The 26303-nt window shown below is 40.4% G+C and overlaps 1 protein-coding gene across 3 annotated transcripts in view; it reads left to right on the plus strand.

Annotated features, from left to right (window-relative positions):
* CPED1 (cadherin like and PC-esterase domain containing 1) overlaps positions 1 to 26303 on the plus strand; it is a 277556-nt gene that overhangs the window by 7672 nt on the left and 243581 nt on the right. The window contains exon 2 of one of the 3 annotated variants that reach the window (XM_059171684.1): positions 20419 to 20602. The exons of 1 other annotated variant lie outside the window; for it this stretch is intronic. In XM_059171684.1, the coding sequence (XP_059027667.1) occupies positions 20419 to 20602 (184 nt within the window). Of the gene's footprint in view, positions 1 to 20418; positions 20603 to 26303 lie in introns of those variants that run through there. One more of the 3 variants, XM_059171685.1, reaches the window with a different exon arrangement.

A 26303-nucleotide genomic window follows, 5' to 3' on the forward strand; every position in this document is an offset into this window, starting at 1 on the left:
CATTCTTAAAGCATTCTGGAAACTGGAATTTTACCTCCCTTTCATGTCAGGCCTTATCTCCATGACTTGATGTGTGCTTGAGCATCCCTAGTAAAATTTATTTTCATTATAATTATTTAGAAATGAAGAAACGTGAGAATATAGAACTGGAAACAAGTTGGAGATCATTAGGTTCAAGATATGTATTCTATAAGTGAGAAAAAGGAAGTTCAGCTCACGGAAAGGAAGTGCCTCTCAGAGTAACAAATGGAGTTGATAACGATAAGATTAGACTAAGACCTGTGTTTTTCTAGCTGTCTCTATTCTATTTCCCAACTATCTCCATTTTTCCCCCGTATATTCCATTCTATTTCCATATACTATCTCCATTCTATTTTCATTTACTATCTCCAGTCTATTTCCATACACTCTCCATTCTATTTCTATATACCATATCCATTCTATTTCCATATACCCGCCATTCTATTTCTATATTCTATCTACATTCTATCTCCATATATTATATCCATATTCTATATCCATTCTATTTCCATTTACTATCTCCAGTCTATTTCTGTATACTCTATTCTATTTCCATTTACTATATCCATTCTATTTCCATATATTTTATTCTATTTTCGTGTGCTCTCCATCCTATTTCCATATATTCTATCCATTCATTGGCATTATGGGTTGAATTGTGCTCCCCTCAAAAAAGATACGTTGAGATCCTAACTCCAGAACCTCAGAATATGACCTTATTCAGAAATATGTTAGTCATTGATATAATTAGTCAATATGAGGTCACATTGGAGTATCATGGGCCCCTAATTCCATATGACTGATATTATAAGAAGATAGTCAAACAAAGAGACACCCGGGAAGCATGCCATGTAATGATGAAGACAGAGATTGGAGTATGTAGCTACAAGTCAAGGAAACCTGAAGATTGCTGGCAAACTACCAGAAGCGAGAAAGAGGCAAGGAAGAAGTCCCCTACAGTATTCAGAGGAAGCGTGGTGCTGCTGGCACCTTGTGTTCAGGTACCTAACCTCCAGAATTATGAGATAATACATTTCTGTGATTTTAAGCCACGCCTTTGTGGTACTTTGTTATGGCAGCCTGAGGAAACTAATAAAATTGGGGAGGCAGAGTAGTTCAGCACATGAGCTCTGGAGTCAAATTCATAGCACTTGTTACCTTGCTACCTTGGGCACATTTCTTGATCTCTTCAGGATTTCATTTTCTCACCTCAAAAGGGATATATTATCACCTACCTTACAAGGCTAACATGAGCCTTAAATGAGATAAATCTTGTGAAGCACTTAAAGTGGCTAACACACAGAAAGCGTAATTTCCTTGAGGATTTGCTCATCCTCGTAGTCCCTACAGACCCTAACATTTGGCCTTCACAAAGTAGGCGAGCAGTAAATAATTGCTTCAGTGAACATGGGGTCCCGGGGTAAGGAGCGCCTGAGAGGAAAGCCTTGTTGAGTTTCTCTCCCTTTTGTCCTGTGTCTACGCTGTTGTCTCTTCTCTAAAATGAGCCTTTAGAATCAAGACAGAACTTGGGGAAACTGTTCTGTCTGTCGGAATCAGACCTGCTTATCCGTAGGCAAGATCTTTGGTTTGGGCTGAAACTTATTAAATTTTTATTTGTTTTTTAAGTTTGAGATGCCAGGATTAACAATATGCTATCGTTGAGGAGGTAGAGAGATGAACTGGGTAGGAAGTAGAGGAAAGAGGTTAAGATTTCAGACTCTGAACAAATATATACATATATATATTTTTTTGTTTTGTTTTGTTTTGTTTTGTTTTGTTTTGCTTTTCTCCCTATGTACAATACAAGCTCCTAAAGAGCAAGTACTTGACTTAACTTGTTAACTGCTTCTGGCAGTGCCAGAACAGTCTCGGACACAGAGTGAGCTCTGAATAAATATCTAGTCAATAAATAAATGAAGGAAGGAATCATGACTTCGGGGAATCAGAGAAAGCCTACTTTAAAGCAGAAATGAAAAAATGAGAGGAAATGTTTGTTTCTTCCTTTTTATTTTTGTTAAGCTCTCGGGTCCTCCACCCCATCTTCATCTTGTTCCAGTATCCCTGTACCATCTTTTCTGATGCTTGTGGCTAATGTTAATCATTTCCCATTTTGCTATATTATATCTGCTTTAGTTACCATCCGTTTCTCCCGTTCTCTTCAGATTTTTTGTCTCATTGGGATTTTTATCCTGTAAGAGATCTCAAGTATCTCCCATATTTAGAAAAAGAAGGCGGGGGGGCACCTGGGTGGCTCAGTCAGTTAAGCCGCTGACTCGATTTCAGCTCAGGTCATGATTTCAGGGTCATGGGGTCACGCTCCATATTGGGCTTTGCAGTCAACATGAAGTCTGCTTGTCCCTCTCCCTCTGTTCCGCCCTCTGCTCACATGCGTTCTCTCTCTGTCTCTCAAGTAAATAAAATAAAATCTTAAAAAAAAGAAGAAGAAGGAAGAGGAAGAGGAGGAGAAGGACAAGGAGAAGATCATTTCCCAAGCAATGTGGTTTTCTAATTACTTCCCATCTTTCTTGGCTTCTTGGTTGCCATCATCTAACCTCTCCTTCTATGAAGCAATTCTCATTTTTTTAAACAGATTAATTCTACCAAAATTGAGCTTTTCCTTTTATGTGATTTTATATTTTAACCATTTTGAAAGTAAATATTTAAAAAGTATGTTGATGGGAATCTAAATACAGGGGACTATGCACAGGAGGCTCGCAGGAGATGATGTCAGCGTACTAACAGGTATGTGATTTTCATAGAATAAGTTGGGCTACCTGACGAGCATTTAATGCCTGTGGATTTCTTTGAGATAGCTGATTAGAGCTGTGTTAGATTTTTAAAATGAAGCATGCACATGGGTGAAAAATTGTTCATACTGAATTTTAAACAGATTCAAATTTGCTTACATTAGATAAATTTTAATGAAGTCTTGATGAAGCCCATATTTAAGTAAGTTAAGTTTTCTATGAATCAAAGAATTAATCATTTTATGGGTGTCATTCTCCCTCATTTTTTTTTTTTTAAGGCAGTGGCAGTAGCTTCTGTTTCTTTTTCCCTCTAAGCAATTCTGTTTCTTATTTTAATGGAATTGGAAACTCACATAAACCCTCTGAAATGGAAACCACTAGATACACTCACATTATAAAAAGTGCTTCCTGTTATCAACTTTGAGTCTGTGGCCTTTTGGGGTGAAAGAAATGTTTGGTTTCATTTTTCCCTTTGAGATATTTTTTCTAAGGAGCCATTCTCACTAAAAGGATGAGCTCATGTTCTAAAATAGGATTTATGTTCTCTAACAGAAACTATACCAAAGTTGGAAATTTACATGGTAAATAGTACTTTGTCAACGTTTGCACTTTCCAGAGACTTGTTCAAAATGCGAAACTAAACATCTAGACTAAACATGGACAGAGGTAAAAAGGAATATAATAAAAAGCTACAAGTTGAGTCTTTGCCATATACAAGCATTAATGAAAAAACTTATATAACTTTCAATTAAATTCACTAAGGGAAGCTAATTCATTTATGATCCAAAATAGTAGATGATACAAAATAATTATTAAGAAGACCTCATGGACTTGGAAGAGCAGAATGGGCCCAATCATGTGTTCTGAAATATAATTACATTTGGTATCTCTAATCCTTACTTGGGGACTCTGGATGGAACCCCTGCTAATTGCCTATAGTGCATCTCAGTTGGGCACTTTCTTAAGGGGTGAGGTTGGCGGTGGCTGGAGGGAGGCAGACTCCCTACATACTGATGGGGATAGACCTAATTATCTCCATCGAGACTTCTGACCTCAAACCTTTTAAGTGTATTGAGTAAGAAGTCCAAGAGAGCATAGGTGTACTGTGGAACAAACATGGCCTTTGGTGCATAATGGTTCAAGTTCTGTGTCATTTATTAGTATAGGTCACAGGCAGATTTTACCTAGATTTCTAAATTCTGAATTTCTCACAGGAAGAATGGAGCTAAGCTTGATGTGTAAGAATTGGTTATGGGTCTGAAAACACCAAGCAGGGTGGCCGACTAGGGTTTGTGTTCAGTAAATGCTGGTGTAAGAAGCTGGATGTAAGCTTTGACCTCAAAAACAAACACAACTCAGAGCTTATAGGATATATATTTTTTCAAGAATGCACATATGTAGTTCCTATTTTTTATCTTCAGCCTATGTGCTTTCTTAATTATATTCTATTTAGGCAGATATTGAAGGTAGCATGTTCTATGCTAGCGGTCTTCGGAGTTTCTCTCTTGACACCTCTTCAAAGGGAAGCTTTCCATTGGTTTTTCCTGGACACATATTACTTCATTCCCCTCCTGCTCCAGAAAGTGTTCAGCAGCAAGTAGTAGGAATGCAGCACATCTTTCCTGATTTATAAAGTGCAAATTATTCACCAATGTTGATATTCTAATTCTTTTCATAGCCAATTTCTTATAGCACACTTCACAGCTAATTTTGGCAAACCCAAGCTCATACCTGCTGCCCTAAAAGTATATTCTGACTATGCGTGAGAGAGGGATCTGGGAAAAGTGATCAGTCTGGGAGAGTTAGGCAGGGGAAAAGCCTCATAATAGTAAATAATCTATGGGGAGAAAAAAATTTATTAAATAGTGTTGCGAGCATAACCCCTGCATCCCGCCAGGAGGTCGTGACGTGTAAAGAAGAGATAGAGAGATGGATATGATGTAACTCACTTGATCTTTATTGGGACGAGGTCCGCACCACTATCGTGGCCCGGTCACGGTCCGCTGACGTTGTCACTGAGAAGGAGACGTCGCCTTACAATCTAGACAGAGAGGTCACTGCAGAAGTTGAGACTGAGAACCAGCGAGTGGTCGGCAACGAAACTGTCGGGGTGTCGGTAGCACCGGCGATGATGTCCTCCCGACAGGGAACTCGCTTCACCTCAGTCCAACCCGATGCCTCCTTATATACTGTGCTAAGTCTCCTTCATAAACATATTATATCACTTATTTTTCTTATGCTTACACACCAAAAACATACACATGTCGTAAACATGTTTTGGTCTACGATATTTTGCACAAATTAAAAATATTTACAACTTGTTACTGCGAGCTAATCTTATCACTACACGCATATGGTCTAGGCTTACTTGCTATGTGGTTAGTTTGTATTTTGTTCCTGTTTTTCATTTAGTAGGGGTTTGCACTTACTATATATTATTTATTTATTTATTCATTTATTTATTACACTTTATTTATTAAAGATTCGTACTCACTACAATAGTAATATTGCTCCCAGGTCCTGGTGTCTCTTCCTGGTTTTGACATAAGGAAAACTGTTGGGGTTGTGGTCCACCAGTTGAGGTTCAGTCTATTTGAGGCAGATCCTGCTGTGCCCCCCTCACTTTCTCCAGGTGAAAGAGAAAGAGAATTAATGCCTGGTAAGGAGGCAACTTGTGATGAGCGCTGGGTATTGTATGTAAATGATGAATCCCTAAAGTCTACTCCTGAAACCAATATTGTCTTATATGTTAATTAACTAGAATTTAAACAAAAACTTGAAAGAATAAAGAACTAATGGAGGCCCACTTCCAATTCTGAAGAGATGGGTAACCACCGACAAGTGACTTCTTTGGTTTCTTTTGGTAGCCTGTGGCATAAGGATGAAAATATACATTACAGAGATGTCATGGGGTCAGTGTAGCACTGTAGCTCAGAATGTTTTGGAAAGCATTGGGATTATAAGAGGCAAGGGAGTCAACATTATCACATCTGTTAAAAGATAAACCGAGGCATATTGGAAAATTTAAGAGTTTATTTGAGCAAAAATGGATTCCGATCAGGCTGCCACAAACCAGAAGTGGTTAAGAGTGTCTCCCCCACCAGGAGCTCAGGGAGAGACTTTAAGAGACAAAGGCACAGGAAAGGTAAGGCTGTTTTTGACTGGCTGAAGCTTAAAGCCTAGTTGGTTCTTTTTGGTTGGTTGTCCTTAGGTTTGGATTTGCTAAGCTTGAGGTATTTACAGCCTTAGATTTTGGTTTGCTTACCTAGACCACTCACTCAGGCCACTTCAGTCTAATAACCTCCATGTTCAATTAATTTAATACATCCCAAAGGATAATGTCATGAAAATATTCTCACAGCACTTGGCATCTCTTGAGGGGAAAAAATGCATGTAGGCAACATAAATGTGAGTACAGGCAATACTCCTTTTTTCATAAAAATGTTATAGTATAATGTGCTACACAAATGTCAAGTTATGCAGTTATGTTTCAGAACGCTACTAGGAGTCCAAAATTGCACTGTCACAATTGTTTTCTCTTGATGTTTCACTGTTTCTTTAACAAGCAATAGGAAGTATAATAGCATTCCAATAGTTTCAGCTCTAAGCCTCGTTCTTCCCTGGTGGAAAAATCTAGCATTAATTTAGCCAAGTGCACAAATGCTTCAGGAAAAATGGAACAGGAAATTAACTTTTTTGTAGCAGTGCAGAAGCTATCTGACCTTAGCCAAGCATCCACTAGAAAGTTGACTTTCATACTGAGCAGTAATCCTTCCCTTCTAGACACACCCAGAGGGCAGAAGCGATTTCAAGTGAGCTTTCCCTCATTCCTTCCTTTATTATCAATGCTCGCTCTCTCTCTTTTGAGTAAACACTGAAACATTAATAACCCATCTGAAGCTTCCTAGACGCCAGCTAAACCTACTTGTCCAAATATTTTGGGGCTGCATAAGATATTTTAAAAGTAGATTGATTGGGGGTAGAGTTAATTTTCTTTCTCATGGAGAAGAAGAGAAAAATGAAGCAGGTAAGCTGATGGATGTCTCATCCCCCAATGATATACACATGAGCCTAAGCACAATTCTTAGGAAAACCCTGAAAAAGTGACCAAGAATTTATAATAATGTAACTACTTCCTGTGAAATCTAGCATGTGTTAGTTTTTTAAGATTTATTTATTTACATGAGAGAGAGAGAGAGCATGAGTAGGGGGACAGAAGGAGAGAGAGAGAGGAGAGAAAATCCTCAAGCAGACTCCCCACTAACCGTGGAGGCTAACGTAGGATGTGGCGCTCAATCCCAGGACCTCGAGATCATGACCTAAGTTGAAATCAAGAGTCAGATGCCTAACTGACTGAGCCTCCGAGGCCCCAGTGAAGTCTAGCATTTAAACAAAACTGTCTAATAAGTTACTGGCAGCTGGATCAGGGCGGGGATCAAGTTGAGACAACGCCTGGCACAGGAGTTGAATGAAAAGATGAATGCGATCTAGTATAATTCATGCCTTGTGTCCAGTGTAAGGCTTCCCATGGTGGCCTGTGGTCCTTAAATTTTTCTTTTGTACTTTCAGTTGATTTTTAAACTCTGGTCTCCCCTGGCCACCCATCCAGGTCTTCCTCAATCTATAAGATGTCCTCACATTTTCCTGAAAAGACCAAAGTAGTTTGTTACATAAGAAGAGATGGTCCCCTATAAGACTTTTTGTTGGACCCTTTAAGAATAAACTGGATCTCTAGGAAGGGAACTCACTTTTCTAGCCAGTCACAGAAGAAAGCCAAATACTATTCTGCAACATAATCCATCCCCTAAGGGAAGAATTACAGAGTTTAGGGACCTGAAAATTTGATAGCAGTATTAGATGATGTCTTATTCTTCCCTCCAGCAATAGTGCTTATTTTGTGGTATTACTAGATACTATCATTTCCTGCCAATTTTCAGTTTTTAAGGCAAAAAGTTGGCCATCAAATACTTAAGCATTCTAGAGTGAGTGTGTCATTTGGAAAGTTCGAAGTTTGGTTTTGAAGGGAATATGTGAGGTTGTGTTATGATGTGTGGGTGTAATAGTGTAGCATGTGGGAACATGAGTGGTTGGTTGGGGGAAAGGCTAGGTGGAGGCTTCTAGAGGGGAAGCATGGGAAAGAGGGTTCTTAGGTCTCCATCGGGCTGGGAAGGTGTTGCCCAGGGTAGTCCCCAAGGAGAGCCAAGGTGCTTATGTTAGTATCGGCCATTGAGCTGAAGGGATAAGAAGCAGCCACATGTGTGTTCAGAGCAAGCAAGCCTCATCCTACCCACATGGAGGTCAAAGTGTTAAGATGAATGGAAAAACAATTGCTACATATTCAGGCACCACACTCCACATGAAAAAACATCTTGCTTTAAACCAAATGTATACATGAGGTTTCCATAAAGCACACATTTATGCCTTGGCTCTCCTTTACTGCCCCGGAGATACTGGGGCACCTGCAGGCACTATGTTGGCTTTCCGTCCTTCCCCATCTGTGCAGTTCATGGCGACCCTGGATTTCTGGGGGAGAATCTGGATAAACTGGTTATTACAGGGATGTGAGTGCTAAGGGGGAAGACAGAGTTGGAGATTCTAGCTTCATGGGATTACTTGAAGTGGGTTGAGGGACGTCTATCCTCCTCTCCTGGGAGGTCTGCATGTGGTGACTGGGTAGGCAGTGGATGGAGAATCTTCATCCCCAACTCATGCCTGAACTCTACCCTTACATCTGGCAGATGTTTGTTTAAGGCTGGAGTCTGTGCAGAGTGGGGCATGGTCCCTCTGGTGCTGAAAGAGATCCTCGGCTGGCCAGCGCATGTTTTCTTGCGATGGCCCTCTGCGGAAGCCTGGGGTCCGTGTGTGCTGTGTTGAAATGCAGCAAGGACTGCAGGGCTAGGAGGACTGTTGAGGGTTCTGGGAGGGCCAGCAGCAAGTCTTGTAGCAGGCAGGGGAGAGTGGGGAGAATGAAGAAGGAAATGAAGGATGCAAATGAGGAGCTCAGGAATTAATAGGTGAATGCTGGGGAAGATCTAAAACTAGACAATGGTGACCATTATCTTCTAAGCCATAAGGAGGGAATATAATGTGCTGAAGGGCTTTCTATATCTTTATTGTGAATTCATTTATAGAATGTTCTAACAAAGTATAAAATTAAATCATATTTAGTTATATAATTAACATGGCTGCCTAATTTTTACCTAACACCCAAATCTAAAAAGTCCATTTTATATATAGTATGATTGGTCATATTTTCTTTCTTTCCTGTTCTTTTTCTTTTTCTTTTTTTTTTTTACACTTGCTCTATCATTCTAGTTTTGTAAAAGAAGAATAGTAGAAATGATGATCGGTGATTTTAAATGTGTTACTGCCCCTAATATACAAACAGGACCTTATCCTATTCCACTTGTAATTGGACAGCACCCCTGTGAAATCACGTGATTAGAATGTTTAAGGTTTTTATTATGTTAATTCATTACACAAAGAGACCATAAGACAGCTGTGGCTCTGATGCCCTGGCGACCTAAGCCTGTAAATGTCTCAAGGTTAGTAAACCAAAATGCTAAGGACAACCAGTCACAGAAAACCAAGTTGTAGCCAATCAAATAATTTGCATTCTTTGCTTCCACGCTTTCTCTGTGTAAGGCTTTCCCCTGGCTCCTATGGGCAGAGAGCTCCTAATTATTTTGGGTTTGGTGCTGCCCAATTGGAATGGATTTTTGCCCAAATGAGCCCTTAAAATGTTAAATGGGCCTCAGTTTACCTTCTAACAATTTAAAACATTTTTTTTTTAAAGATTTTTATTTATTTATTTATTTGACAGAGAGAGAGAGACCACAAGTAGGCAGAGAGGCAGGCAGGGGGTGGGGGGGGGGGAGCAGGCTCCCCGCTGAGCAGAGAGCCCGACGAGGGGCTCAATCCCAGGACCCTGAGATCATGACCCGAGCCGAAGGCAGAGGCTTTAACCCACTGAGCCACCCAGGTGCCCCAATTTAAAACATTTTAATTTATCAAGAGGTTCTTCTATGCAGTAACTTCTTTAAGAAATATTTAATACGTGTCAGGTTTATGAGGGCTGTATGTTTTCGACTGCTTTTTATCTTCACTGAAATCCCCCTTAATGCTTACACTAGCATGAAAAGCAGGATGGAAGGCTGGTGCTTGTTTGCAGATGAGGAAGTTGAAGTACATCAAGTCGCACTTCAGCGGCATCAGCAGATAATGAATGGAGGGTGGGAAGTAGAGGGGAGACCCAGGATTTAGAAGACCTTGGGGAGGTCTTGGGGAGTTGGCTGGCAAAGACTCAAACTGAGATTCAGAGTCTCTGGCATCTATAAAAACGTTTGGTAGATTGTATGATGCTTAGGTACTGATGCTGCTATAATGAACCCAGGGCTCTTTCCTGTCTGTTCTGTTGCTTGTGTAGGGACTTGCTATTTTAAGACTGAATCGCTGAATTCACTTGTTGTTTGGGCATGGGGGTGGGGTGGGGGGGACAGAGACTTGCTATTATTTTAACACTTTTCAAAAGAACAAGTTCTCCCCTTGTTTTCTGCCTGCTGTTTCACAATTGCGGATTGTCGATTTTATGTTTTCTTCATTATGGCTGTCCTTCCACTACTGCTGATACCATGGTAAGGTTCAGGGGGCTAGAGAGCATTTACCCCAAAACCTACAAACATGATCAGGGCTTGAGGAGAGGACGAAAGTAAGTTCCTGCTCTTAAACTCTATGTGCTCATCTGATTAAGGGGAGACTGAGAAGGGGGAAGAGTGTGGAGACAGGAAAGCAGAAGGAAGGAGAAGAGACAACAGAAGAACACTTGGGAGCGGTTTTTGTTTGATCCAAAATAGGAAGCAAACTCCAGTGCGCCCAGAGAAAAAGCAACCTTCGTTCTCTCCCTAAAGCTTTATCTTGTGCTTAAAGACCTCTCCAAGGACACTATCATGAGTATCATCTCCCAGCCATCTCTGTGTTTTTGTAATCTCAGCTGGGTCTTTGTTACGTCTGCAAAGTTACAGCAACCAGTAAACTGAAGACCCACAGCTGTGCATCGTGGGTGGCAGCTGAGCCAAGGGCGGGGGGAGGGGGGGCTTGAATTCGTTGGAGGAAAAGCCTCCAGAGGGGCCTGAAAAAGATGCTCCATATGACTTTCAAAACAGCGAGGAAAGAGAAAAAGAGAAGCTGGGAGGAGCAGAGAGGGGAATGGAAGTTCTTCCACGTTGGTAGAGATGGCTGAGAGGTCAGGGGGCTAGAGGTTTGTAGCCAACTACAGCAGCAAGGCATGAAGGGGAGACACGGGTCACGGGCTGGAGGAGACACTACTGTTCTTGTGTTCTTAGTTGCATTTTTAATTTCTCTCCATCTCCAAGATTCTTGCTAAGTGTGAGGGTCAGCCTGGGGAAGCTGTGAGAGGCAGACATTTCCAGCCACGCCCGGCCGGCATGCCTGTGCGTTGGCTGGAGTCGGAAAAGCCCAGAACTGTTCAGTCTGCCTTATTTCTTCTTAAGTCTTTCCAGTTGTCCTCCACTAGTCTCTCCTCTTCCTCCCAACTACACAAGCTCGACACTGTGTGCCCTGCTCAGAGAGGCATGGGCCGTTTGTGAGTGAGGACACTGGGCATCAGACATAGAGACGACCTGGGAATTCTCAGGATGGAACTTCAGATTTTAAGAGATGTGGTGGGAAGTCTTTACTGATCAACAAAAATCATTCTATATCCCCGAAGTCTCAAAATCGCAGATGTTCCAGTGGGTTAAGGCGCTATGACGGTATTTATCCGTCAATAATTTCTGGTTTAGGATGGCCAGGTCTGGGTCTCTCCTGCTGTTCTCTTCCATTTTCCTCCTTTGTGCTGCTCTTCTTCTAGTACGTCAGGCTTACAGCTTCCCTCTCTGCCTACTTCATACCTTCACGGCAAATCCTTTCTTCTGGAAGGTTTTCATCTCTGTATCTTGCCCCTCTCTTAGCAATACACATTGTGATTTGACGATCCTATTGCTGCTTCTCCTTGCTCTTTCCACCCCAAACCAGGCTCCACGGTGCCCCTCCCCTCCCAGTGCACGTCCCATGCCCAGTGTCATCAGAAATCTTCTTAGGACAGGTCTCATGTCTCTCTTGCAGTGTGATCGCTCAGGTCATGGAGTACTTCCATTTTTAAAAAAACTTTTATTATAGGAATGATGGCCTATACTCTTTAGGAAATCTTGTGATTTAGGAAGTAGAAGTCTGGCCTTCTGGACTTCTGTCAGGACCCCGTCCACCCTGAAAACAAAATAAAACAAGAAATTACCCTCCCAGGTTTCCTCCTTTGTTTCTTCCCTGCCATGGCTTTTAGGAAAAGGAATTGAAGTTCATCGAGGGTGTCCCTAGGTAGAGAGACCAGCATGAAGTTGCCAACTTTTTAATTCTCTACTACTGAGGAAGTTTTGGTTTCCTACTGGCTACTTAAAAAGATAACAAGTAATGTTGTATTAACTTCACTTTTCTCCTCATTGTCAGCTATTTCTTTTGCCTCCCGGACCCTATTTACCGTCCACAGTAAAAAGCACCCTATGGTGCTGACCTTCAAGAACTTCCTGTTTAAAAAAAAAAAAAAAAAAAAAAAAACTTCCTGTTTTAATTTCTTTGCCCATCTTTTCTCTCCCTCTAAGAATTTTCTTTTCTTCTCTCATTTTTTTCCCCACACACAACATTCGTAACATGTGCAAGTAACAGCATCAAAAAAAAAAAAAGAGCGCCAGGGTCATTCTTTAACATTTTACCCAGACCAGAGATTTTACCTCTGCCGGAACTTACATTGCATTTGATTTCATTCACTGTTTATTGCTCCGCCCACTAAGAAGTGAGTTCAGTGAGGGGTAGAGCTTTGTCAGGTTCTTCACTTTCATTGCTCAGAGCCTAGCACTGTGCCTGTCATATAGAAAGTGTTCAAGAATATTAAGGAGGTAAGTGAGTGAATGAATAAACATTGAGAAAGAGCCAAGGGGGAGGGGACATGAAGGATCCAGGAGAAGAAGAAAAGACGGATGAAGTTCTCTGGGATTTGAAGGTAGAAATTGGAAGGTTTGTTGCCTGGAGGAAAGGGAGCTATGGAATCCGGAGAGTGATTAGCCATGGATGAGAGGAGGACGGGTTTCTTCTATGGAGGTCAACAGAAAAGAGGAAATGTTAGTTGTGCTAAAAGGCTATGGGTCTGCGAAAACAGAGGCTGTTTAACCCAGTGTGTTTCCTTCTAATAGTGCTCATTGCCTCTATGAATGGGAGGCAGTTATCTGTAGAAATAAGAAGGTAGCTGGAGATTGGGAAAGTTAGTCACTATGGAGAATGTGAGAGAATTGGTCAGGGAAGCATAGCAGGATAGTCTGGGGACCCCGAAGACCGAACTGGTTTTACCAATAAGAATCTGTCCATCCAGGCACTTTTCTTCAGAGCTCTCAACAATCCAGCCCAGGTGCAGGGTGGGCAGGCTACTGAGATCTTTGGGTCTCAGCTCCCACGGCACTCTAGTCCTCCCGATTTACCTGGCACGTCATCATTTATTATCACTAGTTGTTTGTGTCTGCTTTCCTTGATGGGCTGCCGGCTCTGTGGGGGCAGAGGCGTGCCTGTCTTGTTAATGGCTGTGTGCCCAGCTCTTCCTTGCTTGAAGCTCTACTGTGTGAATGATGCAAGTGCAGTGGAGGAAGGGAATAATTTAATATACTGGGGAGGAAGTGATTGGAGTGTTGGGCCATGGAATCCAACTGAGAGAGAGAAGGTGAAAAAGAGGCTAGGAGAAGGTTGGCATTAGAAAGAAAGACTGGGTGGCTGTGTGTTAAGCTACTGCCTTCGGCTCAGGTCATGATCTCAGGGTCCTGGGATCGAGTCCCGCATCGGGCTCTCTGCTCAGCAGGGAGCCTGCTTCCCTTCCTCTCTCTGCCTGCCTCTCTGCCTACTTGTGATCTCTCTCTGTCAAATAAATAAATAAAATCTTTAAAAAAAAAAAAGAAAGAAAGAAAGACTGGTGGTTGAAGTACTGATGGGAGTAAATGAGAAGAGATGGAAAAAAGAAATGCGATCAGAGGATAGAATATCTCATTTTATAATTTCAGAGGTGGGGGTGTTTTGGGATCACAAAGCCCAAGCTGTGTCATTGGGGTGGGTGTTTGTAATGAAGTGCAGGAGAGAGTCATTGGGGATGAAAAAATCATAGATATTTTATGGTTTGAGATGCAAATGCTGAAACTTCCACTGAGATTTTTCTAGTTGGTGTTTTCATCAGAAAGCGAGTAAAATAAACATGTTTAGAAATAATGAACACACACTTTGCCTTCATGAATTCACTAACTTGCTCATTCATTCATCTCTTCCATCTTACTTAGAACCTGACCTTAAGCAGTATGTACAGTAACTAAAGCAGACACATCTAGGCTTTCATGAAATGTACCAATTTGTGTAAGAGGCAGACATCAAAAAAGTAATATATACTATAAATTGTGAAGAGTGCCAAAGGGAAAGACAGATTGAGAAATAGGTGATGGTAGATTTGGGGAATAGCTGTTTCAGTGGGCACAATTTCATCACAGCTGTATTGAGAATACACTTTTTTTTTGTATTGAAACTTTATTGCTTTTGTTTCTCTATTATTTATTTATTTTTATTAACATATATTATTTGTTTCAGGGGTACAGGTCCGATTCATCCATCTTACACAATTCACAGCACTCTCCATAGCACATACCCTCCCCAACTGTTTCTCTATTATGGTTTAAAACTTACACAGAGGCACAGATGAACAAACATGCCTTTCATTGGATGTTCATGGGTTAGTCAGTAGCCCCAAGTGCAGTTTGGGAGCGCAGGTCAGAAGGAGCTCCTTGTCATGGAGTTGGTCTGAGATGCGTGTGTTCCTTCCATGATGAGCCTGAGATCCAGTTTGAGTCAGCTGTGCCGTAAAGACAGAGGTAAACTGAAGATTCATTTGGGGAAGGAACATTCTCACGAGGCTCTGCTTACTATCCAGGGAACCTCTGGTTCCTCAACTGTCCTATAATTATAAATAATTTTTAAGTGGAAAATGTGTAGGACATGCATCCAGGAAAACCCCATGTCATTTCTTGAATTCTCTAAAGTAAGTATAAATTTCACCCACGGGTTTAAAAAAAAAAATCCTTATTTTATTCTTATAATGGAAAAATTAAAGCATAATTCACTATGATAGACTCAGCAATATTTCTAAAATGTCAAAGATCTAGACCAGCAAGCCAATTTGACTTTTAGTTATATATAACACACACCCAAGGTCTGCTATATGATTTGTATTTGAGCATCAAAAGGTGTCATAAATACATGGCTACTTTAATAAATCTAGAAAAAATTTCTCTGTCATGTGAAAAAAAAAACAGTTTTATTTTTCATCCTTACTATATACTAAAGAACTGTATTTCTTGCTTTTGTGGTAAGTCTTGGTTGAAGATTTTTTAATACTATAAGTAACTGAGAAATATGCTCTTTATTTGATTTTTCTACTACAAATTCATTACTTTGCTCAAACATTTAATTCTATTTTTGTCATTCTTGCTACTATTTAAAATTCTGCTGAAATAAGTTTCTTAATACAAATGTTCACCACTTTCTATTCCCAATCTCCCATGGTAGTATTTATAACCAAGACTTATACATATTAAAAAAAAGATGTTTGTATTCCTTCATTCCAGGAATATATATTATGTGCCCCATATGTGGCCAGTAGTATTGTTTGGTTGGAGAAACAAAAGTGAACAAAATAGACAAAAATATATGGTTTAATTTACCTCCTTTTATGGTATGGGGAGACAGACAATAAATGTAATAAATAAATAAATTATATTTTTGCATTAAAAGGTGATGAGTTGGGTACCTGTGGCTCAGTCTGTTAAGCATCCACCTTCAGCTCAGATCATGATCCTAGGGCCCTGAAATGGATGCCTGTGTCAGGCTCCCTGCCCAGCAGGGAGTCTGCTTCTCCCTCTCTCTCTGCCCCTCCCCCTGCTCATGTTTTCTCTCTCTCTCTCTCTCAAATAAATAAATAAAATCTCTAAAAGAAAATAAAATGTGATGAGTAACATAGATAAAAACATGTATCAAGACATATGGAAACATATAGTTTATTGCAGAAATGTCTTTTATGATGGAGGCCAAACTATAGTAATTGTAAAGCTTATAGAATTCTTTTTTTCTTTAATGTTTATTTAGAGAGAGACATTGAGAGTGCAGGGAGGAGGGGCAGAGGGAGAGGGAGAGAGAGTCCCAGGAAGACTCCATGTTGAGCTCAAAGCCTGAAGCTGGGCTCGATCTTAAAACCCTGAGATCAAACCCAAGCTGAAACCAAGAATCAGATGCTGAGCCAACTGTGCCACTCAGGCACCCCGAATGCTTATAGAATTCTTAAAGGAAAATCAGAGTCAAAACATATTGTTATTCAATTGTATTAATAATTCATATCATTTATTGATGGAGCACGTGTTGGTTACTTTCATATTGCAAATTAATTTAATTCCCCGTACAACTTAATGAGGTAGAATTTGTTACCTTAACCATATGTATGAGAAAATTTGGAGGTAAAGAGATAAAACAACTCCCCCTGCCCCAGAGGATGAACCAAGCAAGTGGTAGAGTCAGAACTCAAATCCAGATTTCTGATCCCTGGCCCTCCTCTGTTCTCCCCCACATTACCGCATCGGACACTTCAGGTCGTGTATTACAACACTCTGTCCTTTGCTTTATCTAATGTGGTATAACGGTTTCAGATTTTGAAGGCTTTCCCATAAAAATAATAAGTGTTCAGTTTTGTGGGGTTTTTTTTTTAAGATTTGTTTATTTGAGAGAGAGAATGTGAGAGTGCAAATGGAAGGAAGGGCAGAGGAAGAGGGAGAGAATCTCAGGCAGATCTCAGGCATACTCCTGGATGTGCATAGAGTCCCCGTGATGTGGGGCTCCATCTCATGACCTTGAGATCCCAACCCTGAGATCACGACCTGAGCTGAAATCAAGAGTCGGATGCTTAATCGACTGTGCCACCCAGGGGTCCCAAAAAGTGTTGTTTTAAAATAACCTTCATAGGGTCATCTGGGTGGCAAAGTCAGTAAAGCATCTGAATCTTCATTTCTACTCAGGTTGTGATCTCAGGGTTGTGATCTCCAGGTCAAGAGATCGAGCCCCAGGTTGGGCTCCATGCTGAGCATGGAGTGTGCTTAAATCTCTTTCTCCCTCTCCCTCTGCCCCTTCCCTCCTCTGAAATAAATCAATAGAATCTCTGAAAAAAATTAAAATAACTTTTATATAGTATGGCAAAGTGATTTCTGAGGGACAATTTTTCAGATCTTTCCTGAAGAAGGGAGAGAGAGCCGTGACTGGGAGCTCAGAATGTTAACATCTAGTAACACTCATTCTTTCTCCTAAGGTCTTCTCCACAAGCCTGTGAGTCTCAAGTTAAGTTGCTGTAGCGATGGCCAGGTTAAATTCTGCCACTAAAAATACATCTTCAAAACTGTAGGCGTAATCAAGAGCTCTCATTTCCCGAAGTGCTGCTTCTGGCATTTGATAATCCTGCCTTTGCTGGTGTGGTTGACGTAATTATTCACCTAGTTTTTATTTCACGGATGCAGCATGTGCACCTGTTGTTGGACCAGTTAAAAGTGTTCTTGCCCCTTGGTCTTGGGCCATTTTGCTGATATAGTGTGTTATAAATATGACCAAGACAGGAGCAGTTTGTATTACAGGATAATACAACATAATTTGACTGACAAGCTCACTTCCCATTATTCTCTGTAGTCTGAGATGCAAGTTAAAATGTCAGTTTATGTTACAAAGGTTATTAGAAAACATGGCCAGTAATTACACTGTATTTATAATCTGCTCTATATAATGTAAGAGCTACATTGCTCTTGCTTAAACTGAGCCTGGCTGGGGGAGGGGGAGGGGAGGGAAAGGAGGAATGTATCTTTCAAAATAGTAATAACACAGAGTTTGAAAATACACTCTCCTCATGTGAAATCACTGCTCTATTTGAGCCAGCTGTAATAGAGAGGAGCATCCTGTGATTACGAAAGAAAATAATGTGAGAAGAGAATTCTGGGCACCGAACATTTCACTTGAGTGACACTGATATATTTGGAAGCATCTGTCTTCCCTTGCACCTAGATGCATGTTTGTTTATTTTGGCCTCCTGTGGGCTCATGGTTCCCTCTAAGTCCTGTGTACAAAGGCTCAACCTGTTTTCGGCTTTAAATACTCCTTCTTACAGGTTTACCGTGACAAACAATGATGTTGGCTGGGGAATCATGTCCCAATCTGCAGTTAAATTTTTGAGTTTAAAAAAGTTTCATTATCAATCAATCAATCATCAATCAATGGTTTCATTGTCAAACACACACACACACACACACACACACACACAGTATTGTTTAACAAAGAAAAATATCTAATGAATATCATGTTTGCCCAAAATGCCACACAGGGGAGGTGTGAGTAGCTAGGCTTCTATTCCTTTCTATTAAATTCGCTACACACATACTAAACGCCCATGCTACCTTGTGTCAGGCAGAGCTCAGACTCAGAGATAGTTTTTCTGACTCTTTGCTCTTTATATTATTATTTTAAAAACATATACATGGGGGTGCCTATGTGACTCAGTCAGTTAGGCATCTAACTCTTGGTTTCAGCTCAGGTCATGATCTCAGGGTCCTGAGATAGAGCCTCAAACTGGGCTCCCTATTGAGTGGGGTGCCTTCTTGAGATTCTCTCCCTCTGCCCCTCCCCCCAGATGCATGTTCTCTCTCTCTCTCTCTCTCTCAAATAAATAAATCTTAAAAAAAAACCCCACATATATAGTACTTCCCATATACTGAGCATAGCTCTAAGCCATTCACATATAGTAAGTCTTTAGTACTCACTGCACCATTAGGAGGAAGGTATTGTCCAAGGTCATACAAAGAGTGCTGATGGGACCAGGGCATTCAAAGCCAACAGTCTCTTCAGAGTCTGAGTTCTCTAGCACGTCACTCTGCTTTGTCTATTCATTGACAGATGGCAGTAGTTTGTATAAAATGAAGAATAAGGTATTCCTGCCCTCAGAGGGTTTATAATCTAAATCTGTTTCTTCTTTCTTTCCACACATATCTTCAAAGATCTTGACAGAGCACTGTGGCTCATTAATTTTGTAGATATCTTCATTTATTAAACATGTACCATGTGTACAAGTGTACTGCTAGTTGAGCTCACATCAGGGAGACGTGCACATTCCCTTTCATAAGCGCTAATGGAAGGGTGTATTTCAATGAAAACTTCCCAAAAGAGGTGATGTTTGTTTTGGAGCGAGCCAGTTGGATGAGTGGAGCCAGAGGATGGAATTTTAGGGAGGAGGAACAGTGGGATATGTATGAAAGAAGAGGGTGGGATCAGGAATGGAAATAATTAAGAATGTGATATGACCAGAGAAGAAAGACAGGGTTTAAGTTTGAATGACCTTGTGTTCCCTGATGAAGATTTAGAATGGATTCTGTCAGTAAAGGGATGTAATGAAGAAATTTAAGTGAGAAGTGAAAGAAATTTAAGTACAAAGACATGATACATATGTTTTGCATCCAAAAAGTGCAAAGACATGATACATATGTTTTGCATCCAAAAAGTGGACAGTATGATTCAGAAGTGTCACTCTAAATAATTAGATTCCCAGTTTTGTTTTTTATCTCTTCTCGCTCATTGTCCTCAAACAACTCCTTTGTTTCTTCTTCTTTGGCCTCTCCCAGTTTTTGCTCTAACCCCCATCCAATCTCATTGCTCCTTCTGGTAACAACAACAACAAAAATATCTACTTTATCAAGGTTTAATCTCAAGTTTTCAGGAAAATACCCAATGTCTGCTATTTTACCTTATAATGAACTCAGATATCAGCATTCTTTCTACTTGTCAGTTGGAAAATTCCCTTTTGTTGGTGGAATTTCAAACATCCTTGTGAGAAAGAGGAATATTTATTTGGAGGATCAATAAACTATGGAAGGAAGAACCTGAAATTACGATGTTCCTCTTCGCGAGCAGGGATCCACCCTGCCACCCCGAGCTGTGTTCCAGTTTTGCTGCATCCTGATTGAGAGAGGAAGCAGCGCTGTCCTTCTCCAAAGAGCTCTAAGCTTGTTTCTCGGTGCTTCCCATTCCTGAACGTGTCCTGCTAGCACAAAGTCCATCCTTTCTGAGTCTGTATCCTCTCCTGTGTTTACCGAAAAAGCACCGTTAGAAGATAATGCCACTGGAAGTAAACTTGATGCAAGCACAATGCAGATGAAAGGCATTGCTATTAATTTATATTTTCAGCTAGAGTTGAGCTCTGTATTTCTATGTAATGGTATTCCTCAAGGACCCCTATATTTTAATGGCCTAAAATTTTCATCTCTCTGTAATAGAAAAATTCAATTCACCTTCAGTTCTCGCATATGAGGTCGCCTTTATCCTTGCCGGCCTTTCAGAGAGTCTGTCTTTCATTTCCTGAGACAAACTGACAGGATAACTTTCTGAATGGCCTTTGATTTGCATTAATGGTGTCCTTCAAGGGCAGTGTGTTACTTCTTCCTCTTGAATTTTTATGCCTCCTTCTTTCTTGTTTTTTTTGTTTTTTGTTTTTTGTTTTTTTTAGATGGAGAGATCAATAGAGGCACACTTTGGCAGCCATGACAGAAGGGCCATACTCTACAGGCCTCCTTCCTTCAGCAAAATGGAGCTTCAGCTCCACCAGCACATTCTCACTCAGCATCGCTATACGGTTGTCATCGCTGAAGAAAGGCTCGGTGCTGGCCTTGGGCTGGGGCTGCTAGAAAAAGGTCAGAATAAGAAGTAAATACCCAAGTTGCTTGATATATAACGCGAAACACTTTCTAGAGTGTGTTACATTCTTTTCCTAAAGAAATTTTTAGGGGTGTCTGGGTGGCTCGGTCGGTTAAGCATCTGCCTTCCACTCGGGCCATGATCCCAGGGTCGTCGGATCGAGCCACACATTGGGCTTCCTGCTAAGAGGACAGCCTGCTTCTCCCTCGGCCTCTTCCTGCCGCTCTTCCTACTTGTGCTCTCTCTCTGTCTCACTGTCAAATAAACAAATTCAATCTTTAAAAAAAAAAAAAAAGAAATTTATAAAAACAAATTTTTACCCATGATCAACTTATTTACATCAAAGAAAACCTGGCTCCTTTTTTTACTTCCTCTCAATCTTTCTTTAGCTATATTTCTTTATTCCTGAAATTATTTTGTTTATATTTTTGTAGCATTTTGGAGTTGCATAGTTCATATTTAAATGCTACATAAAAAATGTTTATGTTTATGAGCCTGAATACATGTTCTGCCCAGCACCAAACTGCTCCATATTTTAAGAAAATTGCCACTTCATCTGACTGCAAGGAGAATGTGCTGGAAATTGTTTCGAGAAGCCAGCTTAAATGTGATTCACAGATTGGCTCTAAAATGCGAAAGAAGTATGGGTATTTATCACACAGCCTATTACTAGTCAAGTACTTTTATTTCTTTCATTTGAAGTGAGAAATAAAAGACAAGTTTTTAAACAAGGTATTTGAAAAGAAAGTTTGAGGAGATGATGAGGGTCAAAAAGGGCAGTCACAATAACAGCGAACATTTCCTGAGCAGCTCAACATGTGACTGATAAACTCAACCTTGCTCTTTCAACCGCCAGCTTATGCTGCTGAATGAACGAGGGGAGCGGAGCGGTTAGCCTCAATGCCCTCTCACCACGTTCACCTTTTCCCACACTGGCTATACAGTTAGAAGCTCCTTAGCTAACAAAGCTTTGGAGGACAGGGCCTCAAAACACACTTCGATGAAAAGAAAGGTTCTAAAAACATGCAGAGTGTGGGCCATGAAGACAGGTCTTCAGCAGTGCCATTTGCTGGGCCCTAGGGCCCTGTCCCCTCAGAGTCTTATGGAAATCTAGGGTGCTGGGCTTCTCTGGAAGCAAATGAGAAAAACGAAAGGGAAGGTGAAAGCTCTGGAATATCCAAGAGGGCTGAAGATGAATTTTAGGAACTTCCTTGCGGTTGGTTCTATTAAGGAGGGACCCATGGAGAGTTCTGGAACATCCATAAATGATGTTGTCAGGAAACCATTTATCCGGGTTAAGGAAGGATATAAAATGTTTCGTCTCCCTCTCATCCTATAAAACATCTTAGCCCATCCCTGAAGTAGGTGTTTCTAGGACCACCGTCCCCATCCCCCGTGAGCCGTGCGCCTGGAGTCATGCCCAACACAACCGTGATGACACCCCGCTAGTGTCTGCAAGTCCCTCTGCCTCTCTGATGCTGCCCCTGACCGTGTGGGGGCACGACGTGGATTCTGTATGCGTTTCAACTTCAATTCCGCTTCAATTTTCAATTCTGTCCAGTTGCAATTCAGAAGGAATGCAGCTGCTCTCTCCCTTAGGGTCCTTGGGTCAGTTTTACAAGAAAAAGGAGGATGACTTTGCATTGCAGCTTCCAAATATCCAGAAAAGTGCAAAGATAGCCTGAAGGCAATAAACTCTGGCAGGCAAAGGAGCTTCTGGGCGCAGCATAAGATAAGGAGGTGGTCTCACGAGACTTTGACATTGTGAATGCTGATTTGGCTCACGTACCCCGCATTCCCTCAGCCTGTAAAACAACCACTTCCTAATTCTTTCTTGGTTTCTTCAACTCAGTATAATAAGATATTATTACTGGATAAGGCCTCCAGAAAGGGTAGCAATGTCACGAATATGCAAAATTGACTTTTGGTTTTTCCATCTGATTTTGTAGTTTTCACTGTGAAGGCAACCGTCTAGTAACAGAAATAAAAAAAAATTTCTATGACCTTAATCTAACTTCTCCCTGATTTTCTAACCTATAGAAAAAAAAATCACTTTTTTATGGCAGCTAATTTTCCATGGTCACAGATTTAATCTCTAAATTATGTTTGCACTGAGGCACTCACTATAAAAATATTTTCTAAAGATTTGGTTCTTGTCAAATTCATTTTTTTCTTTAGTTTCCCATATTCAGCCCATGCTTATTTTACCAGACATATGGCAGCAGAAAGTATGATGCTGTATTTGCACATTTGAACTTAATTTCTCCATGTTGAGCCTCTTGGGGGAAGTGGAAGCAGTTCAGAATGATGTGGAGACCTACCCCTCCTATCTTTAACTTTACCATTGCAGCTTCTTCTCTTTGCTAAACTGAAATTTGAAATTACTATATCAAAAGTAAAACAGGTACTACCACAAATGTTACTAAGTGGCCAGGTGCAGATTTGACACATTTATAAAATACGTGCTTGGTTGTAGGAAAATAAATATAAAATAAAATCTTCCTATTTTACCTACCCATTTTACCTGCTTTTCTTTCCTCTTCTGATCTGACCCCAATCAGCTCTGCTGACCTCTTTCTATGCCATCGTTTGAAACACAGGTGGACTCTTTCCAGCTTGGAGCTACTTTTTTTTTTTTCTTTTTTAAACCTTTAAGGCCAGAAATGAATAAAAATTAGAAAAAAATAAAAGGGTCATCATAGCCAGGCAACATTCCACTATAAAGTATAATCTGTTCTTGTAGAGTATCATTTGGGCTTTATAATTTATTCAGCTTTCCTAGTACTTATTGAGAATGTTTATTCTTTGAAAGGAACAGTAAGCAGTCTCGGTTCTAAGTTAGAATGTGGGCATTGTGGTTTTTTACCCTGGTTAATGCCATTCTAGTGATTAACAGAAGTCTGTGGCTCTATCCAGAAAGACAGTAGGGGTGTCTACAACTTTGATATACAAAGGGCTGATATACAACTTTAAGCAAGTTAGGTTCTTTGAGCTCTAGTTCTCTTAATCTGTTAAAGGCAGTAATGTCATTATTTCATGGTAGTATGTTGTGAGAATTTAATCACTTTGTCTACCCCATCAGAGTTCTGGGAGGAGACATCGTAAAGCCCAGCCACTATTTTTTGATCAGTAGTCTGGGAATGGGGCCCGGAAATGTATATGTTAAGAGCAGACACATATGATTCTGATATACGGCCCTTTGGGGCACACTATCCTAAGGGACATACTATTGGTTCAAGAAATAACCATCTTTAGACTTAATTCTGGGAATAAAATAATGCAAAGGTCTATTTGCTATAACGCTTAAGTTTTAATTGTGTCAGTATTTACAGGCATTTAATCTTTAAGCTGATTTTGAAAACAGTAAGAGGACAATTGTCTTTACCCGTGTAGGCCTACAAAACTCAGCAGCATGTAAAACATATACTTTATGATCCTTCAATCTCTTGCTTTGGAAAAATATATCTTATGTTCCTGCATTTATGAGAACATATAATTCTCTAAAGGAAAAGATAGTAGCACCCACCAATTATAGCTTTTCCCAGTATCTAGGTACCATTTAGTAAATCAGTGCTTTAGTACATGGAATAGTATAGTAGCCTAAATGAAAGTAGATGTTTTCTGAAAGTTCTTATCCTATTCCCATGGTAACGTCCAAGTAGTATGCGGTCGGGAGACCCTGTTTCACTAGGTTGTATCGTTGGGTCATAATTACTTCTGCATGCTCAAAGAGAGTACATATTTATCAGTTTTCTGTTCACTTCTGAATACACCTTGCACTTCTAAATTAAATGATGTATTATATAGTCTCTAAGAAAAACAAATGCCAACCCACTACAGAATTGAACACTCCAGTGGTTTCAAATTGCTCTTGTTTTTGTAACGTGGGGGTTTTACATGCAATGTTTTTTAAAAGATACACTGAAATTGGAAGACCATATCAATTTTCTTGCCAGGGGTTGGCAAATGATGGCCTGTTGACCAAATCTGGACCATCGCCTCTTTCTGCCAACAAAGTTTTATTGCAATGCAGCTACACATTTGTTTTCATACTGTCTTTGGCTGCTTTGTTTTGCCATAGCAGAGCTGAGAAGATGGAGATGGTGGGGCTCTTAAGCCTAAAACATTTATTGAGCCCTTAACAGAGAAAGTTTGCTGACCCATGTAGCTAGACTAATTCTATGTCATCGGATCCCAACCCAGACTGATGGTTAAACTCTAGGACTGAGATAGTTTAGTTTTATAACTTACACCAAACCTCATTCAAAAAGGGTTTGATGGTTTACAGTAAAACATATAATAATAACGTTACTAAAATGGAAATACAAAGCCAGGGCTCAGGCTGGATAGTCCTCTTAGTTACCGTAATTGAAGCCTCATTTTGGCTTGAGCCTACAAATACCGAGAACAACAAGGAAAAGAATGAAAATTTTACCCTCAGAAAGAAGGGAACAGGACGTTCCTTCCCCTCACCACCCACATGCCCAAGGAGTATTTTTAAAACAAATTTCTTGAAGGAATTATTAAGTAAACTACCTAAGTTATGTAATGGGTCAAGAGCCAGAACAACATTTGTATTGCAAATGAAGTGGATGTCATATCTTAGTTCATAGAGCAATCTTCCAACAGGAGCTGAGAATATAACATTATAGCAGGGTATGGCGAAGACATTTCTAGGAAGGGCTAGACTTAATATGGCGAGAGGGCATATCGATATTTGTATTGATATTAAACTTGATATATTGTGTTCTAGAGAATGCTATTTTATTTTATTTTTTTAAAAGATTTTATGTATTTATTTGACAGAGAGAAATCACAAGTAGATGGAGAGGCAGGCAGAGAGAGAGAGGGAAGCAGGCTCCCTGCTGAGCAGAGAGCCCGATGTGGGACTCGATCTCAGGACCCTGAGATCATGACCTGAGCCTAAGGCAGCGGCTTAACCCACTGAGCCACCCAGGCGCCCCTAGAGAATGCTATTTTAAATAATGTTGCTTCACCGTCCCCCCTCCGCCATGAAGACACTGTAATTTATCCAACTGTGTTCTTGGGAAGCACTATTAAAAGATATCGTTAATAGAGCGAGAGATACAGATCAGTACTTAATGTTGTGGAAAATACATTAGAGAAGAAAAAACTATTTCCTTCCTTGTGTATAATTTAATAGTTTTCTATCCTCCTATATTTTTATTTACCTTCACTTGCACTCTCAAAAATGTCCAACACAGGGCGCCTGGGTGGCTCAGTAGATTAAGCCGCTGCCTTCGGCTCAGGTCATGATCTCAGGGTCCTGGGATCGAGTCCCATATCGGGCTCTCTGCTCAGCAGGGAGCCTGCTTCCTTCTCTCTCTCTCTCTCTCTCTCTGCCTGCCTCTCTTCCTGCTTGTGATCTCTGTCTGTCAAATAAATAAATAAATAATTTTTAAAAAATGTCCAACACATTCATGTACCATTTGAAATTTAGTCTAATTTTGAAGATTTATTTCTAATGGCTACTTGCCAAAAGCTGTTTCTGGGATTTGTATGGAAAAGAAGCCATTACTATAGCTCAATCTTGACTTTTGTGATGGGAAGCATATTTCAGGATTTTGTTTGTTTGTTTTTTTCTTTAGTTTATTTGTATTCAAGAAGAACCTATAAGGAAGTTGAGATTTAAATCACCGATAAGTAAGAAGAGCTTAAACACAGTAATTGCTTTCT

This window comes from Mustela lutreola, chromosome 4, assembly GCF_030435805.1.
Source record: "Mustela lutreola isolate mMusLut2 chromosome 4, mMusLut2.pri, whole genome shotgun sequence".
Lineage (NCBI taxonomy): Eukaryota > Metazoa > Chordata > Mammalia > Carnivora > Mustelidae > Mustela > Mustela lutreola.